The following is a 19,268-nucleotide window of genomic DNA, read 5'->3' on the forward strand; positions in this document are numbered from 1 at the left end:
TTTTGGGGAGACATAAAGGAAACTGATTCTGCTGGAAACAAGAACAGTTTGATTTCTTTTCTACCACTACTCCATTTGAATTACAAATTACAGGAAGATCATTTATTGCAACATGTTTCTGCATTGGGATTGGGATTCTACCAAATGTTTCATGTAAATTTATTTTTATAAAACCTAATCTTGGAGCTGATTTGTGCTAGAAATGACCCAGTAAATACCTGCCTTGTGCTGCAAGATGAGGAAGCTGTTGATGAGTAGATGAGGAGGCTGTTGATGAGTAGAAGAGGAGGCTGTTGATAAGTAGAACAGGAGGCTGTTGCTCTGAAGTTGTATCCTGGTGATGCACAAGGACAAAGTGAAGTTGAGCACAGGGCTGAGAAATTCAGGGAAGGTTCTGATATTCAAATATTTGATTCCACCCATTATTTTACCTCCCCTAACACATTTCTTGTCTTCTTTGCCAGTACATTCACCACAGCCCCGGGAACTCGAAGCGAGGGTTCGGCATAGACTGCGCCATCCTGTCGTGCCAAGTGTACATCTCCCAGATCCTTGTGGCCTCAGCGCTCGGTGGCGTGGTGGACGTGGTGGGCACAGTCAGGGTCATCCCCATGGTGGCTTCGGTGGGGTCCTTCCTGGGGTTTTTGACAGCCACCTTCTTGGTGATCTACCCCGAAGTCAACGAAGAGCCAAAGGAAGAGCAGAAGGGGCTGGGTGCCCCCGAGGCCAGCGGCGCCGGCGCAGAGAAGCCAACAGTGCTGAAGCTCTCGCGCAAAGGAACCACCACGGCGGAGCCGGAGGGCGAGTCGGCCGTGTGAGCCCAGTGCCTGCTGCTCGCCCACATTCCGAGGAGTGCAGGTGCAGGAGCAAGAACTTCTGTTGTTGGGTTGTTGGTTTGCTTTTTGTTTGGATGGTTTTTTTCCAGGAGAAACAAATTAGGACCTTCACTACTTGTAGGTAAAATCTGCAGGAGGAAAGGCAGTTCCGTGCAGAAGTGTAAATGAAATCCCGTAGTCCTTCCTCTAGGTTTTGAGCGGCTCGCTCGGATGCTGATTGCTTTCTCTACAACTTAGAAACGTCATTTCTGAACACTTTTTTATTAAGAATACATTTAGATTTCGAGTAAGTTTTATTAATCTGCATGAGCCTCACAGTGTATACAATTAGCAGTTAGAGAAAATGAAGTTGTGGGCTGTTTTTAAACTAAGGGGAAATGGAGGCGATCTCCACCTCTAGTCTCTTGCCATTTCTTTGTCTGAACATTTCAGATTTCACTAATGTAATACCTGAATCAAATGCTTAGGCAATGATAATTTCTTTCAGGAGCATGATATTCCTGGCCTGACAGCTGTTAATTCTAGACTTCATGTTTTTGTTAGTGCAATTACTCCAGAATCCTTTGGTTTGCGATTATTTTCCAGCAAAACAAAAGCAATTACTGCGGTTTCTGAGAAACTGCCATGAGTTCTTTTAGTCATACTGTTCCCAACCACTCCCAGACCTGCTGCTCGTCAGGAGGGGCTGGCACTGGGTGCTGGATGTCAGCTCCAGATGGAAGGAGCAGCAGCTGGGAGGGGTGACCAGCACTCACAGGTTCTTTTCTCACAAGTGCTGCATTTTATGAATGTCTTGGAATACGCTGTGACAATTTCTTAGCTGGGAGTTTCACGTGCCGGTGAACTCAGGAGGGGTTTCTTGGCATTTTAACCTGATCATCTCTGGATGAAGGTGCTGTGGAGAGACGACGTTTCATGGGTGGGACGGGATGTGTGGATTCTCCTCTGCAGGGAAAGGAAGGGGTTGATTAATTGCACTTTTTATGGTCCTTCGCCCTCCTGGCTGGGAGGACAGCCAAGGCGAAGGCACGGGGTCAGTACAAGGTGAGCCCAGGGCCTACCTCCGTCACTTTATGGCATAGTCTGGGTGTGTAAAAATCTCTGTCAGAAAGTCTTTTAGGCCTTAAAATCCAAATGTTGCTGTTCTGGTCCCTGTGTTGGAGGAATGAGGGCTGGAGCTCTGCCGAGCTCTGTCCCACCGTCGTCAGCGCATCCTCCACACCCCCTTCATGGTCCAGGACACAGCTGCAGTGCAATGAATTCTTCTGGGAAGAGCTTGAAGGAGTTGAGCTACTCTGATCCAAAGCAGGTTTGGATCACTGTCCAGCAGCCATGCAAAGCAACTTTCAAAACCAAACTTTGTTTGTCCTTTGTCAGAAGAGTTTGTGACGCTCTGGGCTCGTTCTGGTGTGGGCCCTGGGGCTGCTGTCAGTCCCTGTGCTGGACAGAGACCTCACAGAGCAGTGTGAGATTCCTGCTGCCTCCAGCTCCTCCTGCTCCATGACTTTCAGATGTCTCAGCCGTGCTGCAATCCAGGCACTCTGCCGAAGGAGCTCAACTTCAGAATGAAAAGCAGTTTTTATTGCGTTGCTTGAATGGTTGATGTGTTTGAGGAGTGGGTGTTTGGGTGCATTTGAAGGCCAGATTCCTGGTGGCATCCGTGGATTTCTCAGCTGAAGGCTTCCAGTCAGCACTAATGGCCTGTGCCATCGCGGGTGACAATGTTTGTAGGCTGTGGCATCACAGAAGTGCATGTAATCACACAGGGCTTTGGGGCTGGGCTTTTTCCAGGTATCTTGAGGTCTTTTTTTCCTTTAGGGTGAACATTCTTTTATTTAGAACACATACTGTGAACTGTGTTCAGCCAGGGCAGCGATACTGCTGAGGAGTGTGAGACCTTCCTGAAGGGATCAGTTGTGAGAAATCCTTTACCTGAACCTTTGCCGTGAATTTGATCATCTCAGTTACATTTAATACATCCTGGTGAAGTTCTTTGGCACAGAGATGAGTGTTGTGTTTCACCCTAGAACTGGCACTTGTGTGAGTTACACACTTTAAAGTGGCTTTAATGTCTTAGTTCTGAAGCTCCTTGAAGATTCTGCTGTTAAATGACCTCTGTCAAGTACTCCTCATTTTAACTCTACTGCTGGAAAGGCTCTTCAGCAGTTTAAAAACTTCTGTCTGGTGCCAGCCTTACCCATTTCCCATGATATCCACGGATCAGTGCGGATCAAACCCTTGTTATTCCACATAGCACCTTCTAAGCCAAGCTCTCTGTCCCTGCACTGACCAAGGAGCTGCAGAGAGGGAGAAGAAGCTGAAGCTCCCTCTGCCTTCACACCCAGCAGAGGGAACATGGAACCACCCACGTTTATTGAGCTTTCTCAGCCAGCAAAGGGCAAGGAGGGAGGAAGAACCTTTCAAATGGTATTTCCAACCCAGAGGTTCCAAGCAAAGGTAGGGCAGGTCCTGCTTTGTCCTGGGCAGTGTCCTGGGCAGCCTCATTCCTAAGAACTGGATGTCAGTATCTGCCTCTGGAGCTGTGTGTGGGGCTGGTCACGCAGGAAGGTGTGGCTGCTGTAGCAGGAAGCTGATTTCACTCCCCAGTAAGGGCGAAGGAAACAATCATTCCTTGAAAACACACTGAAGTATTTGTAGTGATGCCAGAAGAATTAATTTGGGGACCCTCAGCCAAACACCTCCTGCTGTCCCTGGGCCAGCCTGGGAAACCCCCACGGCACCTTCACCTGCTGAGCGCTCCTGAGGGCTTTTCCTTGGATTTGAGACTTTTCTTCCTCACCCCAGCATTTCTCAGGGTAAAGTGGGCAACCATTTACTTCTTCATCTGTCCCTTCCCTTCTCTTTTGATACAGAAATTAATTCTTTTCTGCCACAATTAAATAGAACAAGTTTTAGTGTTTATTGCAGAAGTTGCGGGAAGAGAGATTTGAAGTGGCTTTTTTTGTTTTTGTTCCTGGTGACAAGAAGCATCATTTTTGTTTGTGGGTGTTACTGTCCAGTCAAAGCCATCCCCTTGGGCCTTCACTGCAGCAGGACTGAGGTTTAATGGTTTCATTCTGTGTTGATGGTGTAAACACTGAGCTTGTTCTGCTGCAGAGTATTCAGGGCTGTGATCTATCAGCTGAAAAACATCGTTCTGTGTGGGAGCAGAGAAGCTTTAACTTCTGCTCCTGGGAAAGGCAGAGCCCTGTTGGGTTATTCCAAGAATCCAGTCAGACTTGTGCTGTTCATGGATGGCAATTTCAGACTTCAGAAGCAATAATTTCTTAGGAATGTTTCTCTTCCTGCTGGTTCCATGACTTTATGGAGATTTATTGCCTGAATGGCCTTTTAGCAACACGAATCTGGTGGTTTTCTGGTGCTGTCTGAGCAGTTGTGGAGCCACTGGGGTTGTTCATCCTCAGGAGGGAGGAAGCCAGTAAAGCCAGTGGAGTTTGTGCTCCATGAAACACACCATGTCCTTTGCCCCTTTCCCTTGGAACCTTGTCCAGGCTCTGAAACATTCCAGGCATGTCAGGCTGAAAAGGAGGCGGCTTCAAATTCCCCTCCTGGTTTTCCTGCCGATGGATGGTGACACAGGAACAGGATGGGGCAGGATGTGTCGGGTTCTCCCCAGAGGCCAGGGCTGAGTGTTTCTTATCTCCCTCCCATCTCAGCTGAATCCCCCAGCACCTGGAATGGCAGTGGCAACAGCTGTGCTTATTGGCAGGTACCTCATTAAAACCCGTTCCATCCTTTGGAACGGCTCCCCCTGGGTACCCTTGGATTCCTCCAGTATCCACCAGGAAAGGCAGGATTTTCCTGGCTCCCAGGTCTCACTGCCACACAGGCTGAGCTCACACTGAGCAGTAAAGGTGGAAAACATCCCAGTTTCTTCCCGAGGGAGCTGCACCCTCGTGTGGGAGGAGGGAAGCACGGAGAGGGCAGTGCCTTCCTGGAGTGCCTGAGTCATAGTCCAGTCCCTGGAATTTGGGGTTTTAGGTGTGTCTATACCTGTGTGTCTGTGCATTTACACACACCCTGCTCAGCCAGAACACCTTTGGGGCTTGTGTGCTGTCACTCCTGCACAGTGTTGCCAGCTGAGTTCTTCCAGGTTTCCCCGCATCCCAATCCGATGGGAGACGAGCTCAGCTATAAATATGTACCTTATTAAACAAACAAGTAAACTCCTGCATGGTATTCCAAGCACATGTAGCAGCTTCGGCATCTGAAGGATCTGTTGGGAAAGAGAAGTTGGTTTTCTTTGCAGCTGTTTTGTCCTCGTTCCCTTTGAAAAGGCCAAATAAATGTAACAGACACCAAATGTTGCACAGGAATGTTATGAATGACTGTGTGGAAGAAATACCAAATTTTATTTTTCTTTGCAGAAACTTTATGGTTCCAGAGAGTCCTTTAGCTGTTTTTTCCTTCCTTAAGTGACAAAGCTGAACGTTTGTAAAGCACGTGAAAAAATGGTCATTTGGGAAAAAAGGGGAACTACCCAAAGTCTGCTGTTTGTCATGTTGCATCCAAGGGAGCTGCAGAAGCTCAAAGACCATCTGGGGGGTGATTCTGAGGCTCAGCAGTTCAGAATTGCCTTAGAAAACAACAAAAAGGCTCAGTTCCTATTCCTGTTCCCACCCACCAATCTGCCCATCAGGGTGCTCTGGGTTTTCCTGTCACTGAAATTAAAATCAGCTCCTGGAAAACCCTCTGGGTTTGGTTCCTCCTCCTCCTGAGCAGCCCTGAATCCCAACCTCCCCTTCCCTGCCCCAGGGAGGGCCAGGAGTGTCCAGGAGGAACAAACACAACCCCCTTCCAAAAGAGGCATCTGCTGAAATTAAAGTGCTTTTGATGCCCTTGTGACCTGCTAAGATTTCAGGGAAAACCCAGGACATGGATCAATCTGACATGCTCTGGCACATTTATCCTTCAATTTGGAAATTGGGAGTGAAGCTCTGTGAGTGTTAAACCAAACTCAGCATCCCCTTATTTACTCTGGACCTCCTCAGTCCTCAGCAACAACCAAATTTTAACAAATTACCCCAAAATCCAGACTTTTCTCTCAGTGAATTGGCTGGTTTGGATTTGTTTCTGATGTAACATGGACACTAAACCCTTTTCAGTAGCCAAATGACCAGCTTGTTTTAAATGCCTCATATTCCTAGAAAGCTGCAAATAGGCATCTCATAGTGGGGAAAAATGGGGAAAAAATTAAAAAAAAAAAAAAGAAAAAAAAAGAGAATATTTAGTTCCTTTGTGAACTGGCCATATGACAACTACTTTTTTATCAACTTATTAAGTTGGGGCACTATAATAGCTCTTGCTGAGTTTAGCAATGTTTATAAGCATGTGTTAAACACATAATGTTGTTTTATGAGGAAAAAGGGATACAGAGAAGTGATGTCACAGGTGAATGTTTGAGTGCGTAGGTGGCGAAATGTTTGTATGATTTTTATTTCTACACTGTCGAGCTTATTTTCTGTTTTAAGGTTAAAAAAAACCACAAAGATTTGTTGCATGAGAACTGTTTTATTGTGTTCTGCACTTTCTGTTCTTTTTGTATAATCTTGATTTTTGGGTTTTTTCATTTATGCATAGAAAAGAAAAAAAATCAATGTAGAAATACTCCACCCCGCGAGACGTTGTGTTCCGCTCCGCATTCCGAAGGGCGATCCCAATAAACATTCCAGTCCCAGCCGTTGGCTCGTGTCCCTGTGGTGTCTGTGGGGCAGGAGCAGGAGGACACCTGGGCCCTAGGCAGGGCAAGGGACACTCCCCTGCGCCCCAGAGCTCCGGCAGGGGCTCCAAAAACGATTCCCAAGGGCTGGGGAAGCTCCCTGAGAGCTCTCAGGGATTAGGTGGGACACAGGAGGGAGCGCAGGGGGAGGAGCAAACAGGGGAACCTGGGACAGGTGTGTGTCCCCATGTCCAGGTATGTTCCCATATCCAGGTGTGTCCCCAGCTCCAGAAATGTGTCCCAGCTCCAGGAGAGTGTCTCCAAATCCAGGTGTGTGTCCCCAGTTCCAGGACTGTGTCCCCATCTCCAGGAGTGTGTTCTCAAATCCAAGTGTGTGTCTCCATCTCCAGGTGTGTGTCCCCATCTCATAATTTTGAGAGTCAATTCCTCATTTTGGGAGAAAATTCCATCATTTTAAGGGTAAATTTCCATAATTTTGAGAGTCAAATCCATAATTTTGGAGTCAATTTCCTCAATTTGGGAGTCAAATTCCCATTTTGGGAGTCAATTCCATAATTTTGGGAGTCGATTCCATCATTTTGTGAGTCCACTATATCATTTTGGGAGTCAATTCCATCATTTGGGGGGTCAATTCTGTAATTCTGGGAGTCAGTTCCATCATTTCTAGGGTCAATTCCCTCATTTTGGTGGTCAATTCCATTATTTCGGGCATCAGTTCCATAATTTTAGGAGCCAATTTCATCATTCCCAGGGTCAGTGCCCAGGACAGTGTCCCAAATCCCGTGGATGGGGGTGAGGGGCAGTTCCCACTTCCAGTCCTTCCCAGGCAGCATTCCCGCCTTCCCAGGGCCCCGGAGGCTGCCCCGTCCCTGACCTGAGCCGTGGGAGAGGGAATTCCCATGGAGAGGGAACTGTCCCTGGAGAGGGAATTCCCATAGAGAGGGAGCCAGAGCCCCGGGAATGCCAGAGGCGCCAGCGGCCCCTGGAATGGGTGCAGATGGAGAAGGAACGCGGGGCTGGGAACAGGCCATCATTTTCAGAGTCAATTCCATCATTTGGGGAATCAATTCTCTCATTTTGGGAGTGACTTCCATAATTTTCAGGGTCAATTCCATTATTTTGGAAGTCAAATCCGTAATTCTGAAAGCCCATTCCATAATTTTGGGAGTCAATTAAAAAAATTGTTTAAAAAAATCTGACAGGCATGATTATCAGTGGAGGCAGCACAGGCAGCTGGGGCAGCTGGTTCAGCTCTGCAGCCACAGAAATCTCCTTAACAGCCCCTGTGTGTCTGTGCAGAGACATCTTTGAGCTCAGTGAATAATTCCTGTCACTGCCCCCCAGAGCTCCAGGGGAGGGGAGGAGGAACCTGCAATCCCAGCTGTGGGCTCAGAGGGGGACTCGCTACAGCAGAAGCTGCTGCAGAAAGGAGAGAGAAAAACCAGGCAATTATTGTTCACAGCAAACACAGAGGATGGAGGTCAGTTAGACAAAAGAACAAAGAGAGGCCAAAAGTGTCAATATAGTGTTTAATATTCTTAAATTGATTAAAAAAAACACTAAAAAAGTGAAATTTGGGGTTACCATGACATGATAAAAACTTTTGTCAGCAGAAATATTACACAGAGTACATTTCCAGTCATTTACCCTTCTATCAGTCCTACCCTGGTTCGTATTTATTAAGAAAAGTAGCAGCTCATTTTGTCCTCATTTACAGTATTTAAACACTGTTTTGCACTCAGCACTGATACAGATAAAACTCTCCTGAGGGATTTATTGCTTTACTTGCAGTGTCACCAGTGGGAAAAGCACTGGGCAGTGATCAGGGAATGCTGCTCTGGAGACTCCTCTGGGATGAGCCTGGAGGAGGAGCAGTTGGAGGAGCTGCAGAACTAAAAATGAGGCATTTCCACCCAAAATAACAGGAACAGGGGCTGAAGGAGGAGGGGCAGAGGTTAGTTTGCACAGGGACTGAGGTGCTTCCATAAGCAAATATACACAGGAATTCAATAAATTAATGCTGCAGATAAAATTCAGTTTCACAACTTTCACAAATGCCAAGTGTGTGCGTTGCTGTTACAGGAAAAACAAGTTTAAAAGGTGAAACAGCCCCTGAAAATATCCCAGTGTCCCATTCCAGCTGTGGAGCTTCCAGTGCTGTGGGAGAGCCTGTCAATGCTGCATTTGGAGAGAAAACACCTCATGAATCCCACCAAGGGTCAGGGATGCTCCACCAGCTCCAGCTCCGAGCTCAGCACCAGCAGCAATTCCACAAGTCCCACAAGTGCATGTGGGTTGGCCTTTCAGTGCCCCTTCCCAGCCATTCCAGGCTGCACAGACAGGATCCAATCCCAGTTTTGACAACTGCACTGCCCAGGGAGAGCTCCCATGGAATTCCTGGGCTGGCTTCGGCATTCCTAACACAACCTGCACGGGCAGTCTGGCCTGGAATCTGGCCCTGCACACACCTCGTGTCCACGCTGAAGCCAGTGCCCCCCTGCTCACATTCCCATTCTTTTATCAGGAGCAGAGCCAGGTGTGAGGGGGCATTCCTTGGATTTCCAGCAATGTAGGGACTGAAGTAACCCAATAAACACACGACAGTAACACTGACAGGTGGTTTCAATAGATGCAAAATGATGGAGCAAACACATCCCGAGCTCTTCACCTTTCCCCAGCACAGGCAGACACTGGAATGGCTTCTCTATCCGGCCTTCCAAATGGCAATCTTCCCTTCTTCCCTGCCGGAGCCGCTGAGCACGTACCTGTCCTCGGCCGAGCACAATGCTCGCACCGCCCCCGCGTGGCCCACCAGCTCCTTCTCCAGCGTCCTCCGCTCGGCTCCCACCACGTAGATCTTCCCCTGGATCTTGCCTTGGAGCCTCCCGGTGCTGCCAACCCACAGCTGGGAGACAGAACAGACCCACAGTCACTGCCAGTGCTGCCACCCCACAGCTGAGGGGACAAATCAAACCCACAGTCACTCCCACTGCTCTGCACCAGCCCAGGACACGGGCAAGGAGGTTGATGTGGAACATGGGGACAGTGAAGGTTCTATCCCAGTTGGCTGGAAAAGGGACACTGACAATTTCCTCATATATATACACAAAAAGGGCTTGGCCCCCACTGCTCCTGCCCCGTCCAGGTCTCCTCAGCTGCTGTGGCTCCTGGTGGGTGTCTCTGCTCCCCCAGCTCAGGAAGGGCCCCTGTGCCAGCACTGGGGCAGCTCACACCCCAGAGAATTAACCTGTGTTTGGTCCCACAGATCCCGTGCAGGGAGCAACAGAAGGTGCCACTTTGCCCCCCTCTGCCAGGCACGGTGTGTCCAAACTTCCCTTGGAAGAGGAACTAAAACTGCCTGGAGAAAAGAACAGCTGTCACATGAACAGAGATTGTGGAATACCAGAACGGTTTGGGTTGGGAGGGTCCTTAAAGGTCATCTCCTTCCAACCCCCTGCCATGGGCAGGGACACCTCTCACTATCCCAGGTTGCTACAAGCCCCATCCAGCCTGGCCTTAGACACTTCCCGGGATGGGGCAGCCACAGCTTCTCTGGCAAACTGTGCCAGGGCCTCCCCACCCTCACAGGGGAAATGGAAAAGTCAAGACTCCTCAGGCTGGAGAGGAGGCAGCTCAGGAGGGATCCCAGCAGGGTTTACAAAATCACAGAGGTGCAGGTAAGCAGAATGTAGAACCACCGCTCACATGTCCTGAAATTAGAGAAGTCAGGGACATGTGGGAACCACTAAGAGTTGAATTTCACTGAGAACAAGGTACTTCTCTGTACAGGGCTGGCAGTGAAATTCAGGAACCTGCTGCTCCAGGAAACTGGCACCAGCAAGTTGAAAATGAAATCAGAGCCACAGAGACTGGGCCCGAAAGCAGATAATGAAAGTGTGAGGCTGAGGTGCACACTTTAGTAGTAGCCTTAGAGACAAACAGTGGCTTGTTTTTAATTACAGCACTCTAATTAAAGCCTGTGACTGACAGCCCTACCCCTGCGTTGCAGGTTCACTGTCAGTACCTGCAGTGCTGTGTGGAGCAGGGAGTGGAGGGCACAGAGGGCTGGGAGTGGTGGCATAGGGTCTGTTGGAGGTCTGTCCCCAGGGCTGGCCCCAGGGGTCAACACTGGGCCCAGCACTGTTTAACCTGTTCACCAGTGACTTGGATGAAGGGGCAGAGGCCTCCTCAGCAAGGTTGCTGGTGACACAAAGCTGGGAGGACTGACTGATATCCCAGAGGGCTGTGCAGTCCTTCAGGACCTCAGCAGGTGGGAGGGATGGGCAGAGAGGAACTGTCTGCAATTCAACAAAGGCAAATGCAGGGTCCTGCACCTGGGGAAGCATAATCCCAGGCACCAGGACAGGCTGGGCCCTCCTGCTGGAAAACAGCTCTGTGAAGGAACTGAGGGTCCTGGTGACAACAAAGTGTCCCTGACCAACAATGTGCCCTTGTGGCTGAGGAGCCAATGGTATCCTGGGTGCATTAGGATTCCCAGCAGGTCAGGGAATGATCCTACCCCTCCACTCAGACCTGGTGAGGCCACATTGGCTGGCCTACTCAGGATCAGAGAGATGTCGAGCTCCTGGCACAGACCCAGTGAAGGCTACAGGGATGAGGAAGGGACTGGAGCATCTCTGTTAGGAGAAAAGGCTGAGGGAGCTGGGGCTGCTCAGCCTGGAGAAGATACACTGAGAGGGGACTCACCCATGTGTGTCAGTGTTTGCAGGGAGGGACAGAGCATGGACCAGGCTCTGCTCGGGGGTGCCCAGCAATGGGACAAGAGGAATGGGCAGGAACTGATGCCCAGGAAGTTCCATCTGGACATGAGAAAGAACTTCTTTGCTGTGCAGTGACCCAGCCCTGGGACAGATTGCCCAGAGAGGCTGTGGGGTCTCCTCACTGCAGATATGGATCACACGGGGATGTTCTCCAGTTGTTTCTTTTGTGCCAATGAGCTGGACTACAATGCCAGTTTAAGTGGAGCTGAGTGTAAGTGTAAGGGAAAAGGAACAAAGTTCTTCAGTAGAACAAAAGAGAGCTTAATACCTTGGAGGTTTCAAACAATCTTTCCCTCCCTTAAAACAGAGGTTAATCTCTGCTTTGGGGAACAAGATCTTAACAAGGATTTTCCATTTTAGTTCATCAATCTAGTCAAAGGCTGAATACAGAAAAAGCTTCCCTATTTCATGAGGGGCATGTTGTGAAAAAAGTCATTTTTGAAGGAAGAAGGGAAAATCTGAGAAAAAAATTCTGAAGGTTGCTATCCCAGTAATGTCCATTAGCTATTTATTTGCAAATTAACCCTGAACCTGCCCATGTGGAAGCACAACCACAGCCCTTTGCACAGCTGCTGGTACCACACAAAGAGCAGGCACACTGAGGCCCACAGTGACATGGGCACAAGATGCCAAGGGAGGAACCTGTTGGCTCCTTTGGTCTCTCCTGAACTAGGAATGTGATAACTAACCAAGGAAAAGTTCATCTATAGAAACAGCCAATTAACTGGTGTTTATTGCTTGTCTATGAACCTTTCTCCAAGGCTTAGTCTGAGGAGCCCTGAGATGAAATATCAAAGGATGTAAACTTTCAGTTTCTACAGTTCCCTGGAAATGTCAATGGCTAGTAAATGTCACCATGCCTTTAATTACTGATGAGGCTTTTGGTTTGACATACATTCTGGGGTACACCTGTAACAGCCAGTTGTGCTGGGCAGGAATTAAATTCCCTGATTTCAAAGAGGAATCAACACTCCAAACCAGAACAGCCACACAAACACCCAGTATGGAAGCAAAGACAGCCCATGAGAGCTGCAAACAAACAAAACTTCTGTAAAGAAATCCACAACAGGTGCAAACAGCCCCAATGTGTCTCACCTGATTTTTAACTCTTATCATACAAGTAATCTCAGAGCAATCTTGGAGATGAATCTTTTGAGGGGCACTTGAGAGGTCTTTGGTGTTCCAGATGTACAGGTCACTGCTCCCTGAGTAAGATGCCCACACCTCATCTCTCTGAAGCACAGAAAGACACGTTGACATGAGCACTGCTGACAGGAAATGGGCTGCAATACCAGGGCTTGTGAAGCCACATGGCCCTGCCTCCTCTAAACTCTGCTCACAGGGCCAGTTACCTCGGGGAAGAGCTGGAAGGTGAGAAAACAGCCACACAGCCCCTGCAGGTGCTGCTCGATCTTCATCTGCAGCTGAAACTCGTGGGCTGACACTGCAAGGATGCAACTGCTGGTGCCTTCAACAGCAAAGACAAGGAGTTAGTAACAGAGGGAGGGGCATTTCATCTCTACAAACCATGGAGAGAAAAGGCAAAATACAGTGGGTGCATCTAACAACTGTCTTGTTTCTCTGTGTGAAGATGAAGGACTTACAGCACCACAGCTGGTCATTGTGTAGCTTGATGGAGGTGAGGCTTTGGCAGGGCATCTGGAAGACACGGTTCACCTTCAGAGTGCTGGTGTTCCAGGCAATCACTGTCCCATCCAAGCTGCTGGAATAGGCCTCACTGGTGGCAGGGATTAAAAAGGAGTAGCAATACTGTGCATTCATGCTCAGGAAGGAGGGCACACACAGAGGAGACTAACTTGCAAAATAATTGATTTTACAGTAAGCCAAATTAATGTTCATATTTTAGTTCTTCTTAAGATGATCCTGCAAGGGTCTCTCAGAGCACGTGTTACATCATGCATGAGGAGCTGATTACAACAAAACACTCCCTGTAATTCTCCTGAACACTGTTGCCTGATGGACTTTTTCCTCTTGAGTTAGGACAAAAATATCTCAAAATTGTTTTTCTTTGCTACTGCACCTGAGAAAACAAATTTCACCGACCCTTTTCCTTTTACCTTTAACATTTGTTGCCTTAGGATGAGAAAACCTTTTTGAGAAGGTTCCAAGAACACCCAAACAAATCCTTCCTGAAGCCCAGTGACACCTGCTGCACCCCTGCCTGCCCACCTTGGGGCTGCTGTTCCCGTGGGAAAACAGCAGCTTAAGGCCTCCAGCCAACACTCTTCCCAGGGCTACCAAAGATCAAAAGCATTTTGCCTGAACAGAACAATAAATGTGTTATTCCTTTTACAAACAAGCAGGAAAAATCCAGAAGCTGCTGTAAACATCTGGTTGAGGATGTGCCCAAAGCAAAAGCGAAGTGGTCTTTAAACTGCACCTGTGTTGATTCATCACTGGACACTGCCCATTCCTGGCTGCTCTCATCCCTGTCCAGAGGAACATTCCTTTGTCCCCTTTGCTCCAAACTACACAGTGCTCTTTGTTTAAAATGGAATTTCCCAGGTGACCATGTACAATATGGAAGCTGCAAAAATGGGCTAAATGAAGGTAATGTGAGCAGGGTCAGCCCTCCCATTTCAAACAATAGATTCTTTCAACATCTAGGAAAATCCAATTGGACCTACCTGGGTATTCCATTCTTGTGCTCCACAATGATGTCTGTCACATCCGAGCGATGATCATTCAGTTGCTTGTTACAAGACATGCTGTGGGTGTTGATTATATAAATAATGGAGTCCTGAGACCCAATCCACACCTGACTCTGTTCCACCATGACCATACAAGTCTGGGGAGAAAAGGCAGGGTTAAACAAGGCCCAGAAGAAAAAAAAATCACTTTTTAATGTAACGTGGCAAAGGCTGCATTGAGATGCCACAGTTTTCTGGTGATCACAGTAAGGTCACGACCTGGCTCTCCTCTTCTGTCCTTTGCTCTGCTCTATAAATAATGAGAGGACAGATCTCTGCTGAGCTTATCCTTCAGTAAAGGGGACTAATAATTTATCTTGAACTGACTCAAAGGTGTGTTTCCACCCCAACCAAGTGACAGTTACAAAGGGCACCAGAGGAACCACAGAGGTTGCTTCTCTGAGCTGGGCTGAAGTCAACCCAGCTGTCTGATCCAACCACACTTCCTACTTTAGTCAGAAGTAATGTCTGAGAAAATACTGTCTTCTCTGCTGCCTCTGGAATGTCTTTCCCTCAAGCAAAGGCTCTTAATTTATCTTCCTTCATAGTCCACCCGTTGCAAACTTTTTTGTCCTCTTTAGGACAGGTGAGCATCCAACTCTTCTGGAATTCCATCCTTCCTCTACCCAGCTCTTCACCATCAGCTGCACCTCTCCCTTTCTGACTCCTCCCACACTCATCCCTTGCAATGTATTTTCTCTTTCACACAAGTGACATATCCAATCCCTTTTCCTCTGTGTTATCACTGCTGGGTGTTTGTCACTCAGCTGCACTCCCAGTTCAGATCCCCCTTTCATCAGGAGTTATTCTTCCAGGTGGTCTTCCCCAAGCAACTCTTTCACCTGCTGGTTGAGCCATCTTCTTTTAGCTCTCTCTCTCTCTCTTTCATTATCACCCTACCTGGTCTTCTTACATCTCTCCCCAGTTTCCAGTTCTTCAGCATGGGTGAATTTTTATCTATTCTTAGGATTCCCCTTCTCATCTTCTCTTCATGTTTTTCCTCCTTAACTGTTTTCAACCTGTCTTCCTGCCCCAGGAACCCATCAGGCCCTCCTGATCCAATCCATCACCTCTCACCAGCTGACCTGTGTTATTATGAATCCCTTTCCTCTCCCTTCCCCTTTCCTCGAAAATCTCCATCTTTCCATGTTAAGTGAAGCCCAGACATCCCAACAGCTGTTAAGGAACACTGTGATTCAGGGTCACACAGGCCACAAAGCAGGAACTCTGGCACCTGTGCCAGCCTTACCAGTTTGGAGCGGCCCATTTTGAAGCAGTGCTGTTGGATGGACCAGGTAGAAGCATCAAAGACCACCACCCTCCCCTCACTTAAAGCACACCAGAGTTTTGGGTGAGCATTGCCAAGTCTTTCTGAAGGGTCAAGATGGCCTAGAAATGAAGGAGAGAAGATAAGAGAGGTAAAAGAAAGCACTTTTGGAGACCTACAGGAGAACCATTGCGAGGCAGAAACACATCTGTGTTCTGGAACTGACATCACCAAGCATTGACTGGCACAGCTCACACAGTGAGTTTGTGCTCATCCCCATCTATCTTTGAGTTCCCCCAATGGTTTCATCTTACACTCCAGAGTCATTCAGAGCAAAGATAATCTCCTTCATTGATGACTAAGTGCTGAGCTAACTGGCACTGCAGGAAGGCTATTTTAAGCCCAATGAAATACATCTAATAAATCCACACTCTGTCTGCTCCATTAGAACTCCTCTCAGAAGCCTCATACTCTGAAGAGAGAAAAATCACCACTGAATCCAACACCCTCCACACTATTCCTCACACTGTGGTTCAACCAAACACCCCCAACAATACCCTCCTGAAAATAAAAACATAACAATGAATATTGATCACTGGTGGAGCATCATCCCCCTACCCACCCTGCTGTCTTCATGAGAAATCAGCACATTAACCCAGAATTAAGTCTATGATAAGGCACATGCCCACAGGAAGACAAATTAAGACTGTGAAAACGATGCCTTGGAGTGTCTTAATGTGTAAATTGCTGTTCTTTTTTAATGGTGTTCTGATTTAGTATTCAACATACAAGCAAAGCATGTCAGTGTGAACACTCAGGCAGGCACAAGCCCAGCTGTTCTGAGATAAGGTGCTTTATGGGCTAATTAGAGCTGGGCCACCCTAAGGAGAGCAATCCATCTTTACCTGGAGTGTAGAGCAAGACATCTATGGCCTGGGGAAATGTCTCACCAGCTGAGGGGCTGATCTTGTGCTTTAGTGTCTCTGAAGTTGTTTTGGGGACCATCATAGGCACTGAAACAGATTTTTAGAAGGTCAGGAAATGCACAGTTATGCCTGAAATAGACCTGTAATTCTTATTCTGCTCTATTTATTCACATTTCTCACTTTTCCTTCCCTACAGCTTTAGCTGACTAGTAGAGCCTAAACACCATTTGTGGGAATTCTGGTAGCAGAGGCATCCACCACCCAAGGAGACTAATAAACCAAGACAAAACCACAGCAGCCAACACGGACACAGAAAGTTCCCATGCACAGAAGCAAAAACAAACACAAACCAAAGCCAAAACAAAACAAAACAAAACCAATAAACCCTAAACTTTTATTAATGCTATTTAATAAACTCCATCCGTTAAAAGTCCAATCAGGCTAATATCTTTTTGCACTTCTACCCACAACCAGTCTAAAAAACAGAATATAAAGAGCAAACAGATGATGCAACAGCAGCAGAGTATTTCTATGCCACTGACCTTCATTTTTCATCCTGTCAAAATAAGACAGTTTAGAGGCTGCATAGATGCTTTTGGAGGACTGCAGGGCACCAACCACAGCATCCATCAGGAGAACATTTGTCAGTGCTTGCTGAATATACTGAGGATCCTGAAGACAAAAGCCTCACTGTAGTTTATCTGTTATTATTCCCACAAGTGCTCATGCTCAGACATCCTGGTGTGTGTCACGCTCAGCACAGCCCCAGCCCTGCAGCACAATCCATACTCCTCACTGGCACACCCCACTGCCCCATCCCATGCTCCACTCCCAAGGTCATGGAGCAGGGAGCCAGGAGCCAGAGGAATTCATCACACTGAAGGAATACATCAGATCTTTATACAGGATGTGCTCATAAAACCAAATTAAAACATTCAGCAGACACAGGATGGATACCCATCTTGAAGCTGGGTCTTTCTTCATGGAGAGAAGTACCAACAAATTCTAAGATTAGTTACTTAGAACAGAAACCACACACTTCATATTTATTTCGTTACAAATTGCTGTATTTATACCTTGTGATCATCTGCCATTTTCTTTCCAGCCCACATTTCTTTCACTATCAGGTACCAGAGATCACACTCAGTTTTAAGGTTGGCTTCAAAGACTTCTTTTTTAGATAATGTTTTAATCCTCAGGGTAGGTATTCTCAATAGAAGGAAAGCTACAGTCGTGCTCTTCACATCCTGGAAAGGAGAAAACAAGGGAGATTTACCTGCCCTCACAGATAAGGTGCAGCACTCAGCCTACAGGGCAGCAGTCTCTAATTACAGCTAATTATTTCAATTGTCCATACACACCATTAAATGGATGGTTTTATGAAAATACAAGCTCTAAACAACATCACTCAGAGTCTGTGGATACAAGCTGACACCTCAGTCACACCAGCACCCTTAATGCTCATGTTATTAAACTTCTCTGTTCCATGTCCCAAATGCTGCACTTGGCACATTTCTCTGCATCTACAGGTTAGGACAGCTTGAGTTTTGGGATTTTTGGTCCAAAACCCCAGAATTTTATCTAATCACTCATACATTACCGACTTAGGCAGTGTTCCTACTGTGCTTACAGAAGCTTTGCACTGAGACGGAGATCCCTCTGCAGCAGGAGCACAGCCCACACCCACAGCCGTGCCAGAGCAGGGGAAGCTCTGCCCACCTCTATATCCCTGAAGGCAGCAATGTGGACATAGCCAGGACATCCTCCTTCAGTCAGCAGGAACAGGCGCTTCTGGGTCAGGGCTATTTTCCCCACGCCACAGTTGGTTTTCACTGAGCAGGATAACTTGTAGACACATTCATTTTTATCCAGATGCTCTATCACTGCTGGGGGCAGGTTCACATCTTGAGCTTCTGCTTCAGTTTCTTTCCAGTAGTTGTAGAAGTCTCTGAATGTTTCAGGATCGATTTGTTTCTGCTGTCCTAAAAAATTTTTAGAACTCTTTTACTGTGAGAAACTATTATACAGATTGGCACAGAAAGAAGGCTTCAAAAAAAACTTTCCAATTGTGCCTCTTTATTGTGCATGCAACTATAGACATTCTAGACATAAAACCTGTATTCTGTAATTATGGTAATTAAATAAAATTGTCCATAAATTCTCTGAACTGTTGATGTGAATCCTTCAGTGGTGCTGGCAGTGGGTGAAGGTGTGGAGACCAGGAGGGGTTCTCTGTTTGGTGTGTGAGCCTGAACAAGGCAGTGAAACCACACCCTGGCCCAGCAGCTGCTCAGTGAAGGGTCCCCACAACAGGACAGTGGCAGGTGGGGGACAGGGGTCTCAGTGCTCCTGGGGCACTGACAGACTAACCAAACACTAAGGGTCTGAGTAAATATCTCCTTTCCACAGGACAACAGTAATTCAAAAGGAAAACAACAAATCTGACACTCACCCACTGTCAGGGCATCGAATAACCGGTGGATGGTATCTGTATCCCTGACAATCCCAGACTCCTGGATTCTCTTCACAAAGTCATCCAGCTGCATATGTGTCTTTGGCAATTCAAAATTTTTCACATGGTCATCTGTTTTCAGAACCTCTCTTTGTTTCTCCATCACTCGACTGATGAGTCTCTTGAGCTCCGGTTTGCGCTCTGCCTGCAAGCACTCCGAAGGAGGCATGGTCTCCACTATTTTTCTTACAAGATCAGTGGGGAAAATTCTTAAGTCTGTTTTTTCTAGGTTCTGAAAGTCAGAAAGTGCATTTAGTAGTTTCCCTTGCATCAAGCTAATAAGTCCCCGGAGGTAGAAGTACCTTGCCAGCAGCGCGGAGTTCTCGGGGGCACAGGTGTTGATGGCTTTGCTGAGGTGGTTGAAGAAGTCAGTGTAGTAGGAGTGAACACACTGGAACATCAGTGGAAAGTGGATTTCTGGGATTTTGAACGTACTGATGGATTTGGGGGGCATCCTCACAGCTAGAAACAGACACCAAGAGAGTACACGGATTAGGATAAGGAGTGTAAATATCTGCATGATCAGCAACAACA

General features: G+C 47.4%; 2 protein-coding genes across 4 annotated transcripts in view; one reads left to right on the forward strand and one right to left on the reverse strand.

Annotated features, from left to right (window-relative positions):
* The window catches only part of SLC45A4 (solute carrier family 45 member 4), an 87,438-nt gene extending 80,901 nt beyond the window's left edge, over positions 1-6,537 (forward strand). For all 3 annotated transcript variants that reach the window (XM_071553762.1, XM_071553763.1, XM_071553761.1), the window contains exon 8: positions 465-6,537. In XM_071553762.1, the coding sequence (XP_071409863.1) occupies positions 465-818 (354 nt within the window). In that variant the 3' untranslated portion in view covers positions 819-6,537. The remainder of the gene's footprint in view (positions 1-464) is intronic.
* Positions 6,538-8,058: 1,521 nt separating this feature from the next.
* Positions 8,059-19,268, reverse strand: part of DENND3 (DENN domain containing 3) — a 33,710-nt gene continuing 22,500 nt past the window's right edge. Inside the window, exons 13-23 of the mRNA XM_071553764.1 lie at positions 18,675-19,196; positions 17,942-18,204; positions 17,299-17,469; positions 16,765-16,894; positions 16,202-16,309; positions 15,279-15,418; positions 13,967-14,127; positions 12,923-13,056; positions 12,671-12,786; positions 12,414-12,551; positions 8,059-9,442 (exon numbers count right to left, since the gene is read on the reverse strand). Coding sequence (XP_071409865.1) covers positions 9,242-9,442; positions 12,414-12,551; positions 12,671-12,786; positions 12,923-13,056; positions 13,967-14,127; positions 15,279-15,418; positions 16,202-16,309; positions 16,765-16,894; positions 17,299-17,469; positions 17,942-18,204; positions 18,675-19,196 — 2,084 coding nt within the window. The 3' untranslated portion in view covers positions 8,059-9,241. The remainder of the gene's footprint in view (positions 9,443-12,413; positions 12,552-12,670; positions 12,787-12,922; positions 13,057-13,966; positions 14,128-15,278; positions 15,419-16,201; positions 16,310-16,764; positions 16,895-17,298; positions 17,470-17,941; positions 18,205-18,674; positions 19,197-19,268) is intronic.

The sequence above is a fragment of the Pithys albifrons genome, chromosome 4, assembly GCF_047495875.1.
Source record: "Pithys albifrons albifrons isolate INPA30051 chromosome 4, PitAlb_v1, whole genome shotgun sequence".
NCBI classification, from domain to species: domain Eukaryota; kingdom Metazoa; phylum Chordata; class Aves; order Passeriformes; family Thamnophilidae; genus Pithys; species Pithys albifrons.